The sequence below is a fragment of the Cherax quadricarinatus genome, chromosome 69 (assembly GCF_038502225.1).
Source record: "Cherax quadricarinatus isolate ZL_2023a chromosome 69, ASM3850222v1, whole genome shotgun sequence".
NCBI lineage: Eukaryota > Metazoa > Arthropoda > Malacostraca > Decapoda > Parastacidae > Cherax > Cherax quadricarinatus.
Window position 1 is genome coordinate 7,542,988 of NC_091360.1, and position 24,742 is coordinate 7,567,729.

Consider the following 24,742-nt stretch of genomic DNA (forward strand, 5'->3'; position numbering starts at 1 on the left):
AGTGGGAGATATATTTTTTATTGTCCGTTGGAGTCTATTGTGAAAGCTAACGTTATTTTTCAAGATTTGTGGTGACACTTAAGGCTCCAGCAATGAGAGGAGGTCCTCAGCAATTGCAACACAATTCATCATACAATGCAAGGTTTTGTTAGTTCGGTTGGTAGGGCACTCAAAATTTGGTTAATTCAAAAATTTCTAATTTTATCCGAACACCACAAGACTTTGAAAAAGCAATAAATAACATACCCATGCACTTTACCCCAGGCTCAGACTCGTGGAACTCCGTGTTCATCAAGAACTGCATGAAGCCCCTTTCACGTGTATTCTGTGGGGAGGCAGCATGGACACAGGGGGTCATCCCACTATCAAAAAAAAAAAAAAAAAAAAACAGACATAGCCCCACTCCACAAAGGTTGCAGTAAAGCAATAGCAAAGAATTACAGACCGATAGCACTAACGTCCTATGTCATAAAAATCTTTGAAAGGGTTCTAAGAAGTAAGATCTCCACCCACTTGGATATTCATCAGTTGCACAACCCAGAGCAGCATGGATTTAGAGCATGTCGCTCCTGCCTATACAAACTACATGGTCTTGAATGCTTTAGAGGCCAAACAAAATGCAGATATAGTACGCAGACGTTGCGGAAACCTTTGACAAGTGCGATCATGGTGTAATAGCACACAAAATGCCTGATAAAGGAATAACAGGAAAATGGGTAGATGGATTTATAACTTCCTAATAAATAGAACACAAAGAGTAATAGTAAACAAAGTAAAGTCAGAGGCGGCTACAGTGAAAAACTGTTCCATAAGGTACAGTACTTGCTCCCAGCCTGTCCCTCATCCTCATATATGACATAGAGATGTAAGCCACAGCTCCGTGTCTTCCTCTGCGGATGACACTCGAATTTGCATGGCAGTGTCATCCATCGAAGACACTGCTAATCTCCAAGCGGACATCAACTAAATCTTTCAAAGGGTAGCAGAAAACAATGTGATGGTCAATGAAGACAAATTTCAATTACTCCGCTATGAATAACTTGAGAAAATTAAAACTGTATTGGAGTATAAAATATATTCCAACCACAAAATAGAGCGAAAAACTAATGTGAAGGACCTAGGAGTGATAATGTCAGAAAATTTCACTTTCAAAGATCAAAACAATGTATCTACCACATCTGAGTGGAAAATGATAGGATGGATAATGAGAACCTTCAGTACTAGAGATGCCAATACCTGGAGCATACCTGGAGAGGGATCCGGAGGTCAACGCCCTTGCGGCCCGGTCTGTGACCAGGTCTCATGGTGGGTCAGGGCCTGATCAACCAGGCTGTTACTGTTGGCCGCACACAACCTGATGTGCGAACCACAGCCCGATTGGTCAGGTACTGGCTTTAGGTGCCTGTCCAGTGCCTGCTTGTTCTCTCTAGGTTGGAATATTACTGTACACTAACGGCTCCTTTCAAGGCAGGCGAAACTGCAGACCTTGAGGATATACAGAGAACGTTCATGGCATGTATGAATACGATAAAGCACCTAAATTACTGGGAATGATTGAAGTCCCTTGATTTGTATTCTCTGGAATGCAGACGAGAAAGATACATGATAATATACACTTGTCAAATCCTAGAGGGACTAGTCCTAAATCTGCACACGAAAATCACTCCCTACAAAAGCAAAAGACTCGACAGGAGATGCAACATCCCCCCCCAATGAAAAGCAGGGGTGCCATGAGTAAACTAAGAGACAAGTGTCAGGGGCCCAAGACTATTTAACTGCCCCCCAGCATACATAAGAGGGGACTACCAGGGACTAGTACCGAACTTGCACACGAAAATCACACACAACGAAAGCAAAAGACTCGGCAGACGATGCAACATCCCCCCAATGAAAAGCAGGGGTGTCACTAGCACGTTAAAAGACAAAACAATAAGTGTCAGGGGACCGAGACTGTTCAACTGCCTTACAGCATACATAAGGGGGATTACCAATAGACCCCTGGCTGTCTTCAAGCAGGCGCTGGACAAGCACCTAAAGTCGGTACCTGACCAGCCGGGCTGTGGCTCGTACGTTGGATTGTGTGCAGCCAGCTGTAACAGCCTGGTTGATCAGGCTCTGATCCACCAGGAGGCCTGGTCACATTAAGTAATGCATTAATTAGAATATTGAACAGTGTGGGACTGAGCACACTTCCCTGTGGTGTTCCTAATTCAAAGTCTTTAGTGACACTTCTATGTCCCTGGAACAACACAGACGACTTTCTGTTGGACAGGTAGCCTTTAATCCAGCGGAGAAGCCATCCTCCAACATCCACTCTGGCAAGTTCACTAATGATTACATGTCGGTTGGCTACAACGAAAGCGGATTTAAGGTCAAGGAAGGTAGTGTATGAGCTGTCAGTGTGCAGGGTGAGAAAGGTGGTAATGCAATGATGCACGCTCCTTCCATGCATGAAACCATGCAACCGGGGAGACAAAAATTGTTTGATTCTGTACATGAGACGATTAAGAATCATTCTCTCAAATGTTTTACACAAGCAGCTAGTAAGATATATTGGGCGAAATGCATTTTGTTGATTGGGCTTAGGAATTGGAATGATGAGGCTGTTGGTCCAAGATTGAGCGAGCTCCCCAGTTACTTAGCTCATGTTATATAATTCAAGTAATGGATTACCTGGTACTCGACACAGCAATCTGAGTATGTTGTAATACCATCCTCACCAGGCAACGTGGAGTTGTCCTTAGTTAGTGCTGCATCAAGTTCATAATTAGTGAAAGGAAATGTTGCAGTCATCTGCCTTGCTGAGTATAAAGCAAGCAAGTCTCTCCCTTGCATCATATTTGTCATTTAATTTCACCTGTGTGGTACTGGGAAGATTGTTATAGCTAGATGTAGCAGCCCAAGCACTGACTAACTCATTCGCCCTATGTAAGGGATGAGGGTGCGCGATCTGCCCAGTTCTGTTACCTTTAATTCTATTTATGTCCCTCCATGCCCGGCTAAGTGGGGTGTGAGCATTAAGACCATTGATAAATTGTTCCCAGTCTGTTTGCCGCAGCTCTGTCATATGCTTTCTGGCAGCAGCATTAAGCCTGAATGCCTTCCACATCATCCCCCCAGGTGCTGTATAATCCTCCGGTTTAGCGCTTCCCCTTGATTATAATAATAATAATAATAATCTGGCAGCAGCAAGGGCAGTTTGGAAGAGGCTCAGCATTCCAGGGGTACGATGTTTTCTATAGGCTAGGCCTAGTCTGCGAGCAGTACGTTTCAATGTTCGAAGTTTAGAATCATTGTAATAAGTGTGGAAATTTATTTGGTCCCTAAAGTTCCACAGGGCAGATCCAGCATGGCCGTACGGGACGGCTGAGCTGGATGGCCCTTATACCCCACCCAAACATGAGAGCATTCTCTCTGGTCAGCGATGGATTGTTGGTAGGCATGTATTTAATTTATAGATTTACTCTTCAGGGAAGGAGTAGGTAGTTTTACTGGTAGTACACTAATATTAGGTTTACTAAGGCATCTGTAGATAATGATAATGTAGACCTAAGACCTTAACATAGGTAGTAATAGGCCGATAATGTAGGCAAACACTAGGATAAGTTAGCTAGGGAGAACTGGCAGCCCTAGTTTGAACGAAGAGACGAGGGTCTGGAAGAGGGACCAGCTCGCTCTTCTTACGACAGACACCATCAAGACAAGACGTGCCATGAACAACAGACGGCGCCCCACGTGCCTTCACATCTGAGACCTGGGGAAATCGGGTAGAGGCACCTCGATGTACCGTAGATGACCTCCGTCAGGCCCTTACAGTAAGACAAAACCTCTACCTTTTTCTCGTAGATTCTGGCCAGTGTCTTGGGAGATCGTGGGTGGGTTTTAACTGTGGGCCCGGTGTGCAACAGAGAGAGCATGCCCAGTAAGTACCAGTGTCTCAGAGCCGTCTGAAGCTAGGGTCTGAGTCTGCATAGTTATACTAGGGGATACATACCCTCTTGGATATAGGAATTTCTGAGGTGCAGGCAGGACACTAATTACGATTGAATATTGCAGGAATTAATGCTCCCGGTTGCACGTGGTTTCTGAGGGGGAGTCCAAAGGGGCTAAGGCTAGCCTAGGGAAGTGAAGATCAGGATATATGCTGCAACACCAAGTAAGTTAGTCCTTTATACGTGCATGCAGGCGAGGTTTCTTGCAATACCAATCATTTGTGAAAATCTGTCCTATAAGCCACTTGTGAGGCTGAGGTACCCACGTCAGAGCTCGGTGTCAACAGAGTTTGCCAGGGTAGGCGACTCACTTGGAGGCAGTCCACACAAATTTTCACAATAAGTATGGTTTTTAAAGGAGGTATGATTATTATGGAAGTTTGTTGGGTTTAGAGTACCAAAAGGTTTCATTGGCGGCTCTAAGTAGTTCTGAATACATCAGTGGGAACTTTAAAACGTTTCCGTTTGAATATCCCACCAAGAAGGATAGTATTACCAATATCTAGTGAGGTTAGCCTAGGGAAATGATCAGACGCTATATCTGTTACAATGGAAGACTCACAGCTGGCAGAAGTAATGTTGAAGCCCAGACACAGATCAAGGACACCTCCATAGATATGTGTGGGTTCAAGGTTGTAGTGATACTGGTCCTGTGGGGAGCAGCAGCAGGATAATACTGCACCACCTCTAGGGGCCCTTAACAACAACAACAGTTTGGCGTGCGTCATGGGCACCAACATATGGTGTGTGATTCTCTCCTACTTTATCCATTTATCACCGATGCAGATTACATGGTGAGTTTAAATATGTGGCCTGTAGTTATAACTTTTCTCTTGACATATGCAAGACATCACCATCCCTGTAGAAGCCATTATTAGATGTACTAGTCATTATATTTTGTTGTTGCAGAAGTACTATGAAGATTCTATGTTCAATAAAGCCTAGAGATAAGGCCTGTGTTTCTATCACAACAATTTATTGAACATAGAATCCTGGGCTACCTGGTGGTGATCCTGCGCTAGACTACATCACAACATGGAGCGTTTACTGAAACCTGAGAGGCTAGACTGTGACCCCAGCTTATCAACGGCTGCTCAGGAATGGAAGCACTGGTTTAAGACTTTCGAAAACTTCTTGGGAGCCCTTCCTAAAGAAGATCTAGATAAACTAAGTCTGCTCATCAATTTTGTGTCACCTAAGATATATGAGGCTATTTCTGAGTGTAATACCTACGAAGATGCTATCAAAACCCTCAAGTCTCAGTATATTAAACCTACAAATGAAATCTTTGCACGCTATCTCCTTGCAACTCGCCGCCAGCAGATTGATGAGTCCTTAGAGGAATACTTTCAAGCACTGAAAATTTTAGGTAAGGACTGTCACTTCCAAGCAGTGACAGCTGCTCAGTATTGTGAAGAGTCTATCAGGGATGCTTTTATCAGTGGCCTGCAATCACCAATAATAAGGCAGCGTTTATTGGAGAATAAAACTCTCGACTTAGCCGCTGCCTTTGACCAGGCAAGAGCTCTAGATTCAGCCCAGAAGAATTCTGAAGTATACAGTACCACTCAGCCTTCTCGAGTGGTAAGTGCTGCAATTCCTGACCAAGACTCTTGCAATGAAGTTACTGGGGAACCTGCCTCAGTGACAGCAGCAGCAGGTACGGTGTGTTTCTTTTGTGGTTTTTCAAGACATCCACGTCCAAAGTGTCCTGCTCGTGAAGCAATGTGCCATAAATGCCACAAGAAAGGTCACTTTGCTAAAGTATGTCGTGCTAATGCATCAACATGAGCTAGTGCCTCCACACATTCCAGTGATCATGCGACTCTAGCAACAGTGACTTCTGCGGCTACTCCAAATTCACTGTCAAAGGCAGTTGTGAAAGTATTCATCAAAGGAACAGAAGTAGATGGTCTTATTGATAGTGGCAGCTCAGAGAGTTTCATCAACCTTGACTTAGTTAAACGGCTCTCCTTGACTCTACATCACTCATCAGGTACCGTTTCCATGGCATCAACATCTCTCTCTATTCAGACCTTAGGGTTTTGTAAGGTAAATCTCAGAGTTAATGGAAAGGATTATCAAGATGTACATTTAGCTATTCTGCCACAACTGTGCTCTGATGTTATCCTTGGTCAGGACTTTTAGAAGCTGCATGGTAGTGTCACCTTAACATATGGAGGTGAACTGCCTCCTCTTGTTGTCTGTGGACTTAGCACTTTAAGGGTAGACCCACCAAAGCTGTTTGCAAATCTTACCGCGGATTGCCATCCTATATCAGCTAAGTCACGCCGCTATTCTTATGAGGATCGGATGTTCATTGAGAAAGAAACTCAGAGGCTGCTGAAGGAGGGTATTATAGAACCGAGTGATTCCCCTTGGCGTGCACAGGTTGTTGTTGTTAAAGATGGTTATAGGAAACGGAGACTGGCTATCGATTACTCTGAGACAATCAACAAATTTACACTTCTTGATGGGTACCCTCTACCTCGAATTGACGATACAGTGAACAAAATTGCTCAGTACTACGTGTTTAGCACAATTGATCTGCAGAGTGCCTATCATCAAGTCCCTATAAGGAATGAAGATAAACCATACACAGCGTTTCAGGCTAGTGATGGCCTGTATCAGTTTACCAGAGTCCCTTTTGGAGTCACCAATGGGGTAGCCTGCTTCCAACGAATTATGGATTCACTCATTCAGGAAGAGCAACTCATGGGAACTTACGCGTATTTAGATAATGTTACCATTTGTGGCAAGACCCAGGAGGAACATGATGCAAACCTTGATAAGTTTTTGGAAGCCGCCAAGAAGAAAAATATCAGTTACAATGAGGAAAAGTGCACTTTTTCAACTAAAAGGCTTAGCATCCTTGGTTATGTAGTGGAAGGAGGTTCAATATTCCCAGACCCTGAACGACTACGACCTCTACGGGAACTTCCAATGCCTCAAGACAAAAAGTCACTCCGAAGAACTCTTGGTCTCTTTGCTTATTACTCACAATGGATCTACAACTATTCAAGTAAAGTCCGCCCATTGAGTGCTACCACATTTCCTGTGACAAAGGAAGCAGAAGCCGCTTTCCATACTCTCAAACAGGACATTGAAAACTCAGTAGTTCAAGCCATTGATGAGTCCCTACCATTCGAAGTGGAAACGGATGCATCTGACATTGCCATTGCTGCAGTCTTATCTCAGGCAGGACGACCAGTAGCCTTCTTTTCGAGAACTTTTCAAGGATCAGAGAAATGTTATGCTGCTGTAGAAAAGGAAGCCCAGGCCATCATAGAAGCAGTTCGCCACTGGAGGCATTATTTAACTGGTAGACATTTCACCATAAGGACTGACCAACGGTCCGTGATGTATATGTTCGACAAGAGGCACAAAAGTAGGATAAAGAATGACAAGATATTACGCTGGAGGATGGAACTATCGTGTTATGACTTTGATATTCTGTACCGACCGGGTCAAGAGAACATCTCACCTGATGCATTCTCTAGGTCCCACTGTGGAGCAGCATGTCATGATTTGCAATCACTCTCAGCTCTCCACAAGGCTTTGTGTCACCCAGGAGTTACACGCCTGTACCATTTTGTCAAATCAAAGAACATGCCCTACTCAGTGGAAGATGTGCGACAAGTGATCAGAGCATGCAGAGTATGTGCAGAGTGCAAGCCAAACTTTCATCAGCCAGAGAAGACTCATCTCATAAAATCCACCCAGCCTTTCGAAAGATTGAATATAGATTTCAAAGGACCTCTACCAAGCACAAATCAGAATAGGTATTTCCTTAACATAGTAGATGAATATTCAAGGTTTCCCTTTGTATTCCCCTGTGCAAATATGGCTGCTTCAACTGTTATTAGTTGTCTTTCACAGTTGTTCTCTATTTTTGGTATGCCAGCTTATATCCATTCAGACAGGGGATCCTCGTTCATGAGTAACGAACTTCAGGAGTTTTTGGCTAGCAAAGGTATTGCCTGCAGCAGAACAACAAGCTACAACCCTCAAGGCAATGGTCAAGTGGAGCGGTTCAATGGTACTATATGGAAGGCAGTTACAATGACATTAAAGTCGCGCAATCTACCTGTTCAACACTGGCAAACTGTCCTACCTGATGCTCTTCACTCTATTAGATCACTGCTGTGCACAGCTACTAATGCAACCCCTCATGAAAGACTCCTCAACTATTCACGTCGTTCCTCTACGGGAGCCTCCGTGCCCACTTGGTTATGTCATCCTGGACCCGTTCTCCTGAAGAGTCACCGTAGGATGAACAAGACGGATCCTTTAGTGGAAGAGGTAGAGCTCCTGCAAGCTAATCCACATTACGCCCACATTCGCTACCAAAATGGTGAAGAGACTACAGTATCTACAAGACATTTAGCCCCAGTTGAAATCCCTATTAGTGTGGAATCTCAAGATACACCAATAGATGTGAAAGATGCTTCGTTTTCTCCTGGAAAGCCCCTTGAGACTACCCCTATGGAAATAGAGGATTCTGCTCCAGCAGTTAATCAAACCCCGCTGGAAAATATCGAACCTGGTGAAGAGGCTCAAGGGCTACGAAGGTCGGGACGTGTACGTCGCCCACCTAACAGTTTGGGAGATTACTGTCTCTGATATTTTAGAAGGGGGAGATTGTAGTGATACTGGTCCTGTGGGGAGCAGCAGCAGGATAATACTGCACCACCTCTAGGGGCCCTTAACAACAACAACAGTTTGGCGTGCGTCATGGGCACCAACATATGGTGTGTGATTCTCTCCTACTTTATCCATTTATCACCGATGCAGATTACATGGTGAGTTTAAATATGTGGCCTGTAGTTATAACTTTTCTCTTGACATATGCAAGACATCACCATCCCTGTAGAAGCCATTATTAGATGTACTAGTCATTATATTTTGTTGTTGCAGAAGTACTATGAAGATTCTATGTTCAATAAAGCCTAGAGATAAGGCCTGTGTTTCTATCACAACAAAGGTCACCTACAATTTGCCCATTATCATGACTGTTTAAGAGTGACAACAGTTGATTATCATTACGATTACCAAACTGTGAGTTTCCAATGCTTTTGTCTCTCATTGTAATCGCCAATAATAAGAGTAGGTTCAGACTAAGCACAAGTTGGGAGCTCCAAGTAATTAAACTTATCAGCAGGAACATACAAGTTAAATAAGTTGAGAGCAAAGTTCCCAATATAAATCCTAACACCGTGATACTGTAGCTCCTCTTGTTTTCTTATGTGCAAGAAGTTGATGGGGAATGCTTTCATATAGAGTGATTTTCGTGTGCAAGTTTGGTACCAATCCAGGACTTTCCAAGTGTATATTATCATGCAATAATAATAATCCGGGATTAAAAATCCCGACTTCTGGGTTATCCTAGGGTTTCTACACATATGCTGCTATGTATGATAATCTATGTATTTGTGTATACTACCTGAATAAACTTAAAACAAATCTCTCTTATGGAATATGATATCAATGTTGACAAAGTTCTCAGGCCGTATTAACCTTTGTTACCCAACAGTAACATTGTAGAGGAAAGTAGTGGAAGTGCTTATTTTAGGAACCTTCTGGCCTTTTAGTAAACCACATACATCCTGAAGAGGTGTTCCTTCGTCTGCTGGTATCCTGAAGAAGTGTTCCTTCATCTGCTGGTATCCTGGAGAAGTGTTCCTTCATCTGCTGGTATCCTGGAGAAGTGTTCCTTCGTCTGCAGGTATACTGGAGAAGTGTTCCTTCATCTGCTGGTATCCTGAAGAAGTGTTCCTTCATCTGCTGGTATCCTGAAGAAGTGTTCCTTCATCTGCTGGTATCCTGAAGAAGTGTTCCTTCATCTGCTGGTATCCTGGAGAAGTGTTCCTTCGTCTGCAGGTATACTGGAGAAGTGTTCCTTCATCTGCTGGTATCCTGGAGAAGTGTTCCTTCGTCTGCAGGTATACTGGAGAAGTGTTCCTTCATCTGCTGGTATCCTGGAGAAGTGTTCCTTCGTCTTCTGGTATCCTGGAGAAGTGTTCCTTCATCTGCTGGTATCCTGGAGAAGTGTTCCTTCATCTGCTGGTATCCTGAAGAGGTGTTCCTTCATCTGCAGGTATCCTGGAGAAGTGTTCTTTCATCTGCTGGTATCCTGGAGAAGTGTTCCTTCATCTGCTGGTATCCTGAACCTTAGGGTCCTGTGCTCCTCTTCTCCAGGATGGAGATTTTGTTTATATTATTAACCCGGAGGCTTAGTAAGCCAGGATAACCCAGAAATCCACATGTCATTGGGGAGTGTCTTGTCTTATTTCCACTTGGGGTCTTTTAATCTAGTCCCCCAGGATGTGACCCACACCGGTCAATTAACACCCAGGTACCTACTTACGAGGTGAACAGGGACAGCAGGTGTGAGGAAACGTGTTCAGCGTTTCACCCATGCGGGGGAGCAATCCCCATTTCCTGAGTGAGCTGAGGACACTACCAACTGAGCCACAGTGCGCAATGCCACTTACAACAGTCATGATGACTCTGCGAAAGATGTGCCTTGGCTGTAAAATGGTATCGCGATACCTACAAACTACCTAATAGTAAGTAGGTACCTTGGTGTGGGTCGCATCCTGGAGGAGAGGATCAAAAGTGCCTCAATAACTCGGTTTACCTTATTCCTAGTATATATCTCCTTTTACTTTTTAAATAATAAGTTATTACAAGGACCTTGTGGCTTAGCGCTTCTTTTTGATTATAATAATAATAATATTACAAGGACCCCATTGGAAATAAGTCACTGACTTTATTTATTTACCTGTGATTATATGTTAGGATTTACATACTGAGGACTACTACTCCTGGCAGGGTGAAAAGGACATTACTAGGACAGTACTAGTACTATAGGAGTTTGCCCTGCCAATGGTGGAACGCTATCACTTAAGTAATTATCCCATACATATGTTGTACAGTAGGACTCCCGTATCCGTGTGTCCGGCTTCCATTGTTTCAGTTATCTGCGGTTTACCCTGGCCCGAAAATAACCCTTATTTTTACTTAATAATGGCTCCAAAGTGCAAAAGTAATGATGGTGACAGTTCTTCAAAGCCTAAAAGAAGCCTTGAAGTGCTTCCCATCAGTGAAAAAGTGCTAATTCTCGACTTATTGTGTGTAAGTTATAAATTAAACTTTATCATAGGTATGTATGTATATCCAAAAAAGTCTTATATATAGGGTTCGCTACATTCTGCAGTTTTGAGTATCCAAGGTAATCCTTGGAATGTATCTCCAGCGGATATGGGGTCCTACTGTTTATGTTAAAAGATATCCTGTGGTCTGTTTTTGGTACTATGTAATGATATCCCACACATCACTTCAGATTTGTTTCGTTGACTCTGGGATGTCTTTGCTCTAATTTTGTCTTACGTGGACAATATTATTTATTTATACACAAGCAGCACGTGGATACTGACTTTATGCACTTGTTTTGCACAGTTGTTTATACAGTAGATTGGATTAGTGTTTCACAAAATGTAATCTTAATGATTTGGCACATAAGTTCAGGAATTTGACTCATTAACAAGTTCTTTTCTCATAGTTTTTAAACTAAAAAACTTTTCTAATAAGTGCTGAAATTTTATTTGGCATTTTTTTAATTTAACTAAAGCCTCAGTCAATCACCTAAATCAATAGTCTGTCCATATGTGTGTCTGCCTTCATATGCTCTAATGTTACACTTAAATCTCAGGACAATTAAAGAAAGTAATAAGGATACGGAGTCTGTAATAATTTAACTAACCATAGTTGTAACTTCTGCTTGCAGTAAGTATGGCAAATTTTTCAGTTTGTAAGGATGGGAGCTTGGCTATTGAATCTAACACTCTTCAATACCTCTTCATTGCCTTGATACGGGTGAAAAGTTCTGTCCAAGAAATTGAAGCTTCCCCAGATTAAATGTGATTATCTTCCATTCCACAGGTGCCATATGACCTTTAGGGGTTTAGCACTTTTCCGTGATAAATTATTGGTTAATTTGAACAGTTCCTTACATTGTAATATAATCAGGCCATGATGACAGCACTAAATGCAACTCAACCTTTCAGTTCCCTCCATTCATTCCATGCCTTTCCATCTCAAATAGCCTGTTTCGCAACACTTGCTATATACGTATACATGTATATAATAAACCTGTTCAAAACTTTAATATTTTTGTAGTTCATATTTATGAGTATTTTCTCCTCTTTCCAGTAATAAACCATGGTGTGCCTTCTATGAAGCAACATGGCCAGGAATCTCTACACACTCTTTAACACAGGGGCTGCTGCACATCCTCATAACTTAGCAATTATATACTGTGAAGGTAAGATATAATCTTTAAACCTAGTCAGAGTTATTATAGCAGTTAAAATGTCATTGATTACTGTGTATAGGTAATAATAATATAATTTACACTAATAATAATAACAGTAATAATAATAACACAATAATAATAATAAGAATAATAATAATGAATTGACAATAGAGTAGATACAATATTCCTATTTTTGTCTGTGAGTTCATTTACAAGGGTCTTATCAGTGGCATAAGTATTAGTACTGGTGGTGGCATTAAAGTTAGTGATGAGATGATAATAAATTTTTGATGAATAGGTGGTAGGTTACTTAGAGCAGTTAAGTTTTTACGAGGATAATGAGGCTCAGGTTAGAGTATGTAGGAGAGAGGGAGATTATTTCCCAGTAAAAGTAGGCTTAGACAGGGGTACATGATGTCACCAAACTGTCACCGAACTTCTCTCTCTCCAAGGTCATTTAATATATTTATGGATGGGGTTGTAAGAGAAGTGAATGCTTGGGTGCTGGCAATTGCTGTGGGATTAAAAGATAAAGAATCTAACACAAAGTGGGAGTTTTCACAGTTGCTTTATGCTGATGACACTGCTTTGGGAGATTTTGAAGAGAAGTGGATGAGTTTAGGAGGGTATGTAAAAGAAGGAAATTAAAAGTGAACATAGGAATGAGCAAGGTGACGAGGATAAAAAGTTTAAGTAATGAAAGATTAAGTATCAGATTGGAGGAAGAGAGTATGGGGGAAGTGAATGTATTCAGATATTTGAGAGTGGACTTGTCAGCAGATGGGTCTATGAAAGACGAGGTGAATCATATAAATGATGAAGAAAAAAAGGTGAATGGTGCACTGAGGACTGTATAGAGACAAAGAATGTTATCCATAGAAGAAAAGAGGGAAATATATGAGGGTAGTATAGTGGTACCAATGCTCTTTAATAGGTGTGAAGCATGGGTGGTGAATGTTGCATCAAGGAGAAGGCTGGAGGAAGTGGAGATGTTGTGTCTGAGGGCTATTTATGGTTCAGACATTTAGAGAGGATGGAACAATATAAAATTACTTGTAAGGTATATAAATCTGTAGTGGAAGGAAGGTGGGGTAAGAGGTCATCCTAGGAAAGGTTGGAGGGAGGAGGTAAAGGAGGTTTTGTGTGCGTGGGGCTTAGACTTTAGCAAGTGTACACAGGCGTATTAGGAGTGAGTGGAGACAAATTGTTTTTGTGCCTTGATATGCTGTTGGAGTTTGGGCAAAGTAACATGAAGAGATTCAGGGTAACCGGTTAGCCAGATTTGAGTCCTGGAAGTGGGAAGTAGTGCCTTCGCTCTGAAGGAGGGGCAGAGTTTTTGAACTGTGGTGTTGGCACACCTCTGGCAGGACAGTGATGGGGTGAGTGATGAAGAAAATGTTACCTCTTTTTTGGGTCACCCTGCCTAGGTGGGAAACAGCTGATGTGTTAATAAAATATAAAATAAAATATAATTGATAATTTTAGATTAATACTGATAACATCAAAATTAGCTGGTGCTCACCAATACCAATACTTTGGCAAACCACTAATTAATATTGTCTGTTTTCCTTGGACTGGGATGAAAAAAAATAGTAAAACAGATCAGATAACATTCTGGTTTATCAGGCAGTGAAAGATACTGTTTACCTGCCCCGAGGCTCTACCACTTAGGGTTGGGGATTCTGTGCAGTTATGGTGACCCAAAGAAGGAGGTACATCTCCTCCTACTCTAGCTTTAAATGCATAGACATTACAACTTCAGTGACTCTCCTAACTGAAATACAGTGGACCCCCGGTTAACGATATTTTTTTACTCCAGAAGTATGTTCAGGTGCCAGTACTGACCGAATTTGTTCCCATAAGGAAAATTGTGAAGTAGATTAGTCCATTTCAGACCCCCAAACATACACGTACAAACGCACTTACATAAATACACTTACATAATTGGTCGCATTCGGAGGTGATCGTTATGCGGGGGTCCACTGTACTTCCACCCAACCTTCCGAGTGCAGGCACTATACCTCCCACCTCTACATCTGAAGTCTAGCTAACAGGTTTCCCTGCATTCTTTCATGTATGCTACATTTATGATAAGATATAAAATTCCCAAAAGTAATTTGTCCAAATTCACTCTTATCTAACATGCTCACACATGTTTGCTGGACGATGAAACCCTTACTATTTAAAACCACTTTTATACCCTCTGATGAGTTTTGAAAGTCTTACTACTCTCAGAGCCCAGCCATGGGCCAGGCTCCCTCCAGCTCTTCCTGGGATGTTATTTACATCATTTACATCACCTATGCACCTTCCATGTTTAACCTATATTACCTCAGCTTCTAGGCTTCCTAGGCTCTTTCAGTATAAAAAAGTGTTTCTTATGAAGTAAATACTATAATGCAGAATGTAATCAGACCTGATGTAGATTTTATTTAGGTCTTATATCTGTAGCATAAGTATGACATCAAGGCAACAGTGCACATGTTCACTTAATGATTATAAAACTGCTTTCCTTCTTATCAAGAAGTGCAAGAAGCAAAAATCCTAATGTTATACAAGAATTCCATACAGTACATTACTTTGGTAAAGCCTCATTTAGAATGTAAAGTTCAGTTACAATCCATAGTACACAGTGTACATAAATGCATTCCTTCGAAGTTAGATTAAGGCTGCCAAACTAACACGCTTGAAATGCATGAAATAGGTAGAGATATTATGAAAATATACAAAGTGAAGATTGGCACATAGAGGATATAAATAAGGTACCAAAACTCTAACAAAGACAGAAATTGTAATAATATGGTTTAATAAATTTAGACTTACAAAGCACTGGTTTGGTAATACGAATTGTAAATGAGTGGAACAAAATGAAATGTAGCAATTAAAATTTATACAGTAGTTTGGGCAGCTTTAAAAGTAAATCAGATAGACTTATAAAGTGAATTGGATCTACCTGGAGGGTATTCCGGTGGTCAACGCCCCCGTGGCCTGGTCCATGACCAGGCCTCCCGGTGGATCAGGGCCTGATCAACCAGGCTGTTGCTGCTAGCCGCACGTAGTCCAACGTACGAACCAATTTACCTGTCATGTAAAACCAATTGAAATGCTCCTCTTTCCTCATGTCTGGTTCTGTTGATGGCCAATTCAACAGTAAAATTTGTCTGTCTGCCATAGTTTTGAATGAGAGTTTTATGCAAATTGTTGGGTTATACTCTTTTTGAATGCTCTAAACATTTCCTTCTGTCTTCCAGATGAACATTGTAAAAAGAAGATCACTTACAGCGAATTAAAAGAAGAATCCACTAAAATAGCTAAGATTTTGTCCAAGAGTGATGAGACTTACGAACCTCAGCTTTCCCTGCCTCAAGAAGCTTTGACAAAAGAGCAGCAGCAGCAGCAGCACGAAGGGCATGATCACACTGTATTGAAGCTAAATAATCCAACGGAGGGCATATATAATGATAAGAACTCATCTTGTGTGAGTGGAAAAGTCTACAATGAATTCCCATTGCATGTTAGTGGAGGTTTTAAAGATAAACAATCATATATCAGTGAGGTTCTAAGTTCTAAGATTAATGGCAAAAAACAGACAACAATTATTGGAGTTTTGTGTTCCACTGGTCCTGTGGCAGTTGCTTGCATACTTGGGATATTAAGAAAAAATGCTTACTTTTATATTTCCCCAGAATATACTAAGGAAGAACTTACGTCATTACTTGATCGAGTGTGTCCACAAAGAATATTGGTAGAAGAGAAATACTTTCAGAATGTTGAAGGAATCCCTAACGCCATTCTGGGTAGCTTTTGTTTATTTGAAACTCGTTTTAAGCTAATTTCAATTAACTGCAAAAAACAATCAATATTTCAGAAAAATCATATTATGAAAGACTTGGCATATGTGATTTCTACTTCGGGTTCAACAGGTGTTCCAAAATATGTGTATGTGCCCCATTCCTCTATAATGCCAAATATCTTGGATTTAGTTACCTTATTTGGAACTGAACAGAGAGACTCAATATTTTGTGCTGCTCCTCTTTCATTTGACCCAAGCGTTGTAGACATGTTTATGGCATTCAAAGTAGGGGCAAATCTTGTTATGGTCTCCCCTCATCTTTTAAGAACCCCAAAGATTTTGCTTAATATTATGATAAACACCAAAGTTTCAATTCTTCAAGCTACTCCAACTCTTATGTTAAGTTTTGGAAAAGAAAGATTAAAGGAATCACTTCTAGCAGAGGATTCTCATCTAAAAATTTTAGCTTTGGGTGGTGAAGTGTTCCCCAAATTGTCACTTTTAAAACAGTGGGTGAATGAGAAGTGTAAAACTAGAATTTTTAATCTTTACGGTATAACTGAGGTGTCATGTTGGGCTACAGCAGCAGAAGTTCTAATAAACAGAACAGAACCAGTGATAAATGCAGAACTAGGTCTGCAAATAGTAGCTGATAATGAAAAAGCCAAAAATATTTTGGAAGGGGAATTCAGGGAGGGAAAATATTCATTTTCAGATATTGCTCCAATTGGTAATACACTAAGCCTCACTGTAGTCAGGTTGCTAAACAAAAATGAAGTAGATGTCATAGATGGTGAAGAAGGAGAAATTTATATTGGAGGGCCTGAGAGAATGTGCTGGGTGGATGATGGTACTGTACACATCACTGAAGAACACGATAATGAAAAAACTAGACAAGTTGAGGCAGTTTTACGACAAACTGGTGACAGAGGAGTAATGATGAAGGGCAACATTTATTGCTCTGGAAGATTCGACTGTCAAGTAAAGCGTAATGGCCAGAAAGTAAGCCTTGCAGAAATTGATAAACAGTGTAGAAGCTTAGAGTATGTGGATACATGTCATATAGAATTACTTATGGGGAATAAAATTGTAGCATTTGTTTATTCATCTAGAAAAACTATAACTGCAAATGATGTTTGGCAGGATCTGAGAACAAAATTATCTTATTGGAAATTACCAGATAATATAATTATTGTTAAGGACATTCCCTTTAATAAGCATGGAAAAATTGATGTTCATCAGTTGCTTTCCAAAGAATACCAATCTTCTGCATTAAATTTCTGGGAATATGATAATTCATTAACAAAATATTGTGAAGAATTATGGAAGAGAATTCTTGGATGTAATATAGTTAATCCAAATGATAACTTCATTAAATCTGGTGGAAACTCACTCTATGCAGTACATTTTACTGAAAACTTGAAAGATTGTATTGGTTATGAGGTACCAAAACTAATGGATGCCTTGCTTAATGATACCTTTATGAAAACTTGCCAGGTAATAAGAAAATATAAATATTCCAGAAAGAGGTCTGAAAATACTGAGAGCCTGTATAAAACAACGAAAAAGCTAAAAAATGAACGTGCACAACACCTTAATAGTCAATCCATACATACTCTAGGCTATGAAGGCCATAAGAAAATAAAACATAGTGACCCAGAATCTCAATGTAAGGAGACATTTCAGAAACACAAAAATTCTTTAAATGAACAAGACCTTTTACTTACAGATCAGGCTCTTGCCCTGACTGTTGTATCAAGGAGAGGCATTCAGAGTAAAGAATCTTCATCTTTTAAGTATGATAATTTACCAAGCAGAATAGAACTACTGTGGAAGCATAATCTTGGTAAATGTATTGACTCATCTCCAGTGGTAATTGAATATAACAATAGGGAGATTTTTGTCCTTGTTGGATCACACTCTCATAAATTTGTCTGCATCAATGTCCTGAGTGGGACTGAGAAGTGGTGTCTTTTACTTGGGGACAGAGTGGAGTCATCACCTGTTGTTTCAGGGGATGGTGAACAGGTATATGTTGGCTGCTATGATGGGGCTTTATATTGTATTTGTATTGAAAATGGGCAGATCCTCTGGAAGTATAAAACAGAAGGAGAGATCAAAAGCTCTCCGGTCATTGATGATGAATTGGACTTGGTGATATTTGGTTCTCATGACAGAAAATTATACTGTTTAACCAGAAATGGTGAATTAAAATGGAAGATTAAGCCTTCAGAAGGAAGTATATTCTCTTCACCCTGTGTTAATGGAAATTGTGTCTTTGTTGCAACACTTGATGGTATAGTTAGTGGGGTGAATAAGCTAACAGGAGATATTATGTGGCATGTATCTGTTAACAAGCCAGTCTTTAGTTCAATAACTTCGTACTCTGAAGGTATAATTTTTGGAAATGTTTGTGGTGAAATTTTCAGCTATTCTTTTTCTGGTTCTAGGCTTTGGAAATTTGAAACAAAAGGCAATGTGTTTTCCTCCCCATTTGTGCTCCAGTTAGAAAATGGTCTAGAAATAATAGGCATTGGCTCACATGATCACAATGTATACTTTTTTAACAGCTGTGGCAAAAAAATTGCTCAATTCACAGGATTATCTGCAATTTATGCTACCCCCTTTTTATTTTCTCTGAATAACCCAAAGGCATTCTGTGCAGTAATATGTGAAACATCTGGAAGACTCTGTATAGTTCAAATAAGTTTTGAAAATGGAGGAGGCACCACAGATGCAGATTCCACTCTTGTATCTCCAGATGCATCTGTTGAAACTGTGATGGAAACTATGTTAAATGGTGAATTGTTTGCATCTCCTGTATTTTTCAGGAATAAACTATATATTGGGAGTAGAGATGACTTCATTTATTGTTTCAGTATGTGCTCATAGCACATACTGAATTAGTTGAAAAATTTTAATATACAGCTTCTCCTCATTTGAGGATGGAGTTCCGTTCTTAAGACCGTGTCAGTAAATGAATTCGTCGCTAAGTGAGGAGCATACTATAATGGTAGTTCGTTTGTTTCATCCATCTTTGATATTGTTTTCATGTCACATTTGCACCATTTATAACATTTCTGGTATATTTTTAAATGTTTATACAGTAATGTACTGTATATCGTAATAAACATAATAGAGGAAATCAACTCTAATATACATTATTTAGGTATGCATACTGGTCAGAAAGCCTGTCATAAGTTTGAGTCATTGGTAAACAAGTACATCGCTAAGTGAGGAGAAGCTGTATTATTAAATTATGCTAATCAACTTTTCATGTGCAAATGTCAGGTTTGATAATTTGCATTTAAGGTACCTATTCATAAGGTTTCAAATTTGTACATACCAAAATACCTTTTTCGGTGCAATCCAAGTATTCACAAAAGTGTGCTAAACATGTATGGGTCATTTCAGCACTTGGTGTAAGTTTGGCAAGGAAAAATCTTGTTTTAACAAATTCCTTTGTGTCCATCATGAAGGAAAGTAATAATATTTAAAATTAGTCCTAAGAAAAAAGTAAATACAATACCAAAACAGATAATTTTGTACCCAGCAGATTTTGTTCATTGTTTAGAATTGTGTTAAACAGAGGTTTGTTTATAATTTTACTGTAATTATGTACAATTGAAAAGTTGTTTACCACTTATACATTTCCAGAATATATTTTAATAAAGTCCCTTATTCTACTACAAATTTTGTCACTTTTCTGTTTTCACTACGTTCTATTTGACCCAGTAAACTCTCCATGTAATGGTCTTCGGAAAATCGAAAAAATCCACTGGGTTACTTGATTTAAAAACAGTGGATGAAGCTTTTTGGTCCATTTTTGTTACAATCACCAAAAATGATCTCTTCTTTATCTGCTACAATTACATGTACTATTACTACCTGTTTAACAACCGCATGGACTTATAACTAGCTCTCCGACCAGTCTGTTTTACAACTCATTCATCGTGAGTTCAGTCCTCGCCTGTGGTATGGTTTTTTTTTTTCACTCTGTATTGTACCTCTTACAAGAACTTTGGTCAAGGGAGAGCTAACTAATGAAATTTCATAGAGTTGTAAGTGCAGCAGCACTTGGAAGAGGAAGAAGAGGAAAGAATGGAAGAGGTTCAAAAGGTCACTGTAAAGGGGTTAGCTGGTGTGTTCTCGAAAGTGTATGCGGAACGGAACTTGGTTGTTAAGTGAGGAGTGCCTGTATTAATATGTGCTAAATTTATATGGATCAAACAATGCTTACATTTGTACTGTACCTCCTCAGAATATCTGTACAGTGAAATCTTGATTTAATGGACTAATAGGAGTAGAGAGGGTGTCTGCTAATGTCAAATATCCGTTAAATTTGAATGATAAGATTTTTTTTCTACGATTGTTACAATAAGAGGCAATTCTGGAATCAATCAAACTTATCCACCCAATAAGAAGTTAATTTATCTAGTCTAGTAGATTATTATTATTATAATCAAAGAAAGCGCTAAGCCTACAAGGGTCATACAGTTCTGCCGGGTAGAAAATAGTGCTGGGGCTATAAACATCTAGGTGGAGAAGGGATCAGAGGTGAGGGGAGAAAAGGGCACTAAGGGCTATGTGTCCAAGTTCGTACAGTAAAGCAGTTGCTGACAAAAAGTAAAAAAATGATTGTAGGTCAAAGGCAGGGTCGTCTGCTAGAAGGGAAGATAAGGTAAGAGTGGTAGGGTGGCGGTGTCATTGAAGGTAAATCCTGCAAGCTCGCTGGTAAACTGGGTAATCTACAAGAAAGTGAAGAATCGAAATAGGGACCCGACAAACCTCACAGATAGGGTGTCATTCCATGAGATACCCATGGGTAAGGCAAGTATGGCCAATGCGGTGGTAAGAAGATGGCCACAAACCTAAAAGCGGTTTAATAGAGTGCAATTTGTTATGGTGCATGGCCAACCACCATTGTTGCCAACGGCCGTGAAGACGGGCCGAGATGACTAAAAAATAATATTTGAACGGAATACCTCTATAGGAAACCGAAAGATCATGCACTACTGATCGTGCAGCGGCAGCATCCGCTTGTTCATTGCCCTGGACATCAACGTGTCCAGGGACCCAACAGAAAATGACATCTTTGTTTTTGCTAGCCACATGGCACAACCATAGCTGAATATGAAGGACTAATGGATGAGGGGAATCAAATTGTTTAATGGCTTGTAAAGCACTGAGGGAATCTGAAGTGATCATAAATGTTGTAGAAGACATATATGTAATATGGAGAAGCGTTATGAGGATAGCATGCAACAGGGCGGTAAAATTACTAGCAGTGTCTAATAAATGACCTCAGACAACATCGTCAGGGAACAACGCCACAAACCCAACCCCGTCAGAAGATTTAGAACCATCTGTATAAACAGCAATAGCATGAGCATGCAACTGGAAGTGATCAAGAAGAAGAGAGCGAGAAGCAGTCATAGGTAAGAGTGTTTTGGTGCACGGCAGTAGGGGAGAGCAGACACGAACCGTCGGAACCTCCCAAGGGGGAAGGGAAAAGGCAGAGTCTAAATGAACATACAAGGGAGGCAACTGGAGAGAAGACCGGAGTGAGTGAAGACGAAGAGAAACGGTCGGAGTAAGCAGGGGCATCGAACAAATAATAGGTCTCTACTAACATCTGAAACCAACCTATACGTAGATGGAACACGAAGGTCATGAGAGTGGACAAAGTAATGAAGGCAGTGAGCACAATGATCAGCTAAGGAACATTTGCTTCAGCATAGAGACTTTTAACAGGGAATGAACGAGAGGCACCAAGGCATAAACGTAGACCCTGATGGTGAAGGGGATCTAATTTAGAAAGAGTGGTAGGAGAAGCTGCAAAATAGACTAGGTCACCATAATCCAACTTGGACAAGACTAGGGTGGAAATGCAAATGGAGGAGAGTCCGGCGATCTGCTCCCCACGAATGATGTCAAGTCAGAACAGGATGCAGGAACAGAAAGGGGCTTGGGAGGAGGAGGGTTATCACGGAATGAAGACTTCATGATTGTGGTACTTTCTTGTTATTATTTTGACCCTTAAACTGTCCAAACAGATCTATGTTGACATGTGTAGCGCTCCAAAAGTAGATTATGTTTTCTTACATATTTTCAAATATAACAAAAAAAACGTAGTTCAAAGTTTTTTACGCGTTTTCAAATGTAAAAAAACAAAAAGAAGATCTACGTTTTTTTACATTTTTTCAAGTGTTGAAAAAATGTAGATCTACGTTTGGACAGTTTAAGGGTTAAAGAAAAAAAAGAAAAAAAAAAAAAGAAAAAGAAAAAGCGACAACGGAGGGACAATTACTAGCAGGCATGAAAGGGCCGTAAGTTTGTCCCCTCATCTGAGAGGACCTCAAGCTCGCAAGCAGTGCAGATGCAGTGTAAAACCCATGCCATACCCTACTCTTCACGCCAGTAAACCAGTGCTCCGGGAGAGCAACCTCACATCTACCGAGCCATCTCGGTGGACAAAAGAGAGGGCAGTCGGAGACCCACCTCAAAACATATCTTCTTCAGCTGTCACCTCCCAGAACCAACAGGCAGCCTCTGGAGTTACACTCGTCATCTGCAGAACACCCCGCCCACTTCTCGGAAATCTGGGAAGGGAACAGGTCACCTCCAGACAATCCAGATTTCACAGCAAACTACACCACACCCAAGGAACCTCACGAAGCATGATGAACCCCAGCATACTTCCCCCTACCTAGAAACTGTAATGCAAGAGGGGAGGACCCCAGAGGCTACAAATGGGACAGGGAAAATGGAGGATTGAGAGGGGGGAGGAAAGGAAAAAAAGGGAGGATGGGATAGGGAAGGGAGGTTTGGGGGGTAATTAGGTTTGGTCTGAGAAAGGAGACCAAATGGTCTAATTCCTTAGACCAAGAGCCTCTTCGCCGCATCAAGGAGCCCCCCCCCCTTGAAGAGGAATTTATCTAGTAGAGCATAATACATTTCTAGAAAATGAGGTTTGTCCATTAGTCTGAACTCCATTAACTTGAGGTTTCACTGTGCTTTTCGGTATTCGTTCATAGTAAGAGGTTAGGTTAACATTCTGTGAAAACTCAACAAAGAGTAAACTTGCAAATGGCAGTTCTTATTATAATAAAAAAAACCAAGCACTAAACCCACGAGGGTCATACAGCTGCAAATGGCAAGAATTGATTTAATGGGGAATGGGTTGCAAAATACCTACTCTCAATTAATTTTAGCGATGTTGCAATATTTATAACAAAACACTGAATGGTTCTAGATCTAAGGAATAGGAGGTACCCTCTTCCTTAGATTAAGCCTGATTACTTACTATTTCCCTGATGCTGTGTGACTCTCTACAAGTTGAGTGCTTCCTCCCAAATATAACAGGAAAAAGTTAAACCCAAGTATGGAAGATAACGATGTTTGGTCTTCTGAAGGGGAGGGTGGCTTCCAAGTCCTTGGATCAAAAGTCCTTCACCAGTATCATGGTATCTCATTGAAAGGTATTTGATAATGATGTGGCACAGCCAACACTGAATGTGAGCAATAGTAAGGGTGAGGAATCACAAGTTTGAACTGAAATTACAGTTTTTTTTTTTTTTTTTTTTTTTCAACAAGTCGGCCGTCTCCCACCGAGGCAGGGTGACCCAAAAAAGAAAGAAAATCCCCAAAAAGAAAATACTTTCATCATCATTCAACACTTTCACCACACTCGCACATTATCACTGTTTTTGCAGAGGTGCTCAGAATACAACAGTCTAGAAGCTTAAACATATAAAGATACACAACATATCCCTCCAAACTGCCAATATCCCAAACCCCTCCTTTAAAGTGCAGGCATTGTACTTCCCATTTCCAGGACTCAAGTCCGACTATATGAAAATAACCGGTTTCCCTGAATCCCTTCACTAAATATTACCCTGCTCACACTCCAACAGATCGTCAGGTCCCAAGTACCATTCGTCTCCATTCACTCCTATCTAACACGCTCACGCACGCTTGCTGGAAGTCCAAGCCCCTTACCCACAAAACCTCCTTTACCCCCTCTCTCCAACCCTTTCGAGGACGACCCCTACCCCGCCTTCCTTCCCCTATAGATTTATATGCTTTCCATGTCATTCTACTGTGATCCATTCTCTCTAAATGACCAAACCACCTCAACAACCCCTCTTCTGCCCTCTGACTAATACTTTTATTAACTCCACACCTTCTCCTAATTTCCACACTCCGAATTTTCTGCATAATATTTACACCACACATTGCCCTTAAACAGGACATCTCCGCTGCCTCCAACCGTCTCCTCGCTGCTGCATTTACCACCCAAGCTTCACACCCATATAAGAGTGTTGGTACTACTATACTTTCATACATTCCCTTCTTTGCCTCCATAGATAACGTTTTTTGACTCCACATATACCTCAACGCACCACTCACCTTTTTTCCCTCATCAATTCTATGATTAACCTCATCCTTCATAAATCCATCCGCCGACACGTCAACTCCCAAGTATCTGAAAACATTCACTTCTTCCATACTCCTCCTCCCCAATTTGATATCCAATTTTTCTTTATCTAAATCATTTGACACCCTCATCACCTTACTCTTTTCTATGTTCACTTTCAACTTTCTACCTTTACACACATTCCCAAACTCATCCACTAA

At 40.6% G+C, this 24,742-nt stretch overlaps 1 protein-coding gene across 3 annotated transcripts; it reads left to right on the top strand.

The window, feature by feature from the left end:
* Window positions 1-8,649: 8,649 nt before the first annotated feature.
* On the top strand, window positions 8,650-23,673 carry Aasdh (Aminoadipate-semialdehyde dehydrogenase). 3 transcript variants are annotated; one of them, XM_053795798.2, is made up of 4 exons: window positions 9,459-10,089; window positions 11,803-11,914; window positions 12,207-12,318; window positions 15,561-23,673. In XM_053795798.2, the coding sequence occupies exons 3-4, from the start codon at window positions 12,240-12,242 to the stop codon at window positions 18,992-18,994; spliced, it is 3,513 nt and encodes a 1,170-aa protein (XP_053651773.2). In that variant the 5' UTR covers window positions 9,459-10,089; window positions 11,803-11,914; window positions 12,207-12,239; the 3' UTR covers window positions 18,995-23,673. The 3 variants fall into 3 exon arrangements, with proteins under 3 accessions (XP_069955934.1, XP_053651773.2, XP_053651772.2); XM_070099833.1 differs by lacking the exons at window positions 9,459-10,089; window positions 11,803-11,914 and adding an exon at window positions 8,650-8,794; XM_053795797.2 differs by lacking the exon at window positions 11,803-11,914.
* Window positions 23,674-24,742: the final 1,069 nt, after the last annotated feature.

Coding starts and splice junctions, on each gene's coding strand:
- Aasdh (XM_070099833.1), top strand. CDS start 12,240: ATGGCCAGGAATCTCTACACACTCTTTAACACAGGGGCTGCTGCACAT. Junction 12,319..15,560: donor AGCAATTATATACTGTGAAG/GTAAGATATAAT, acceptor TCTGTCTTCCAG/ATGAACATTGTAAAAAGAAG.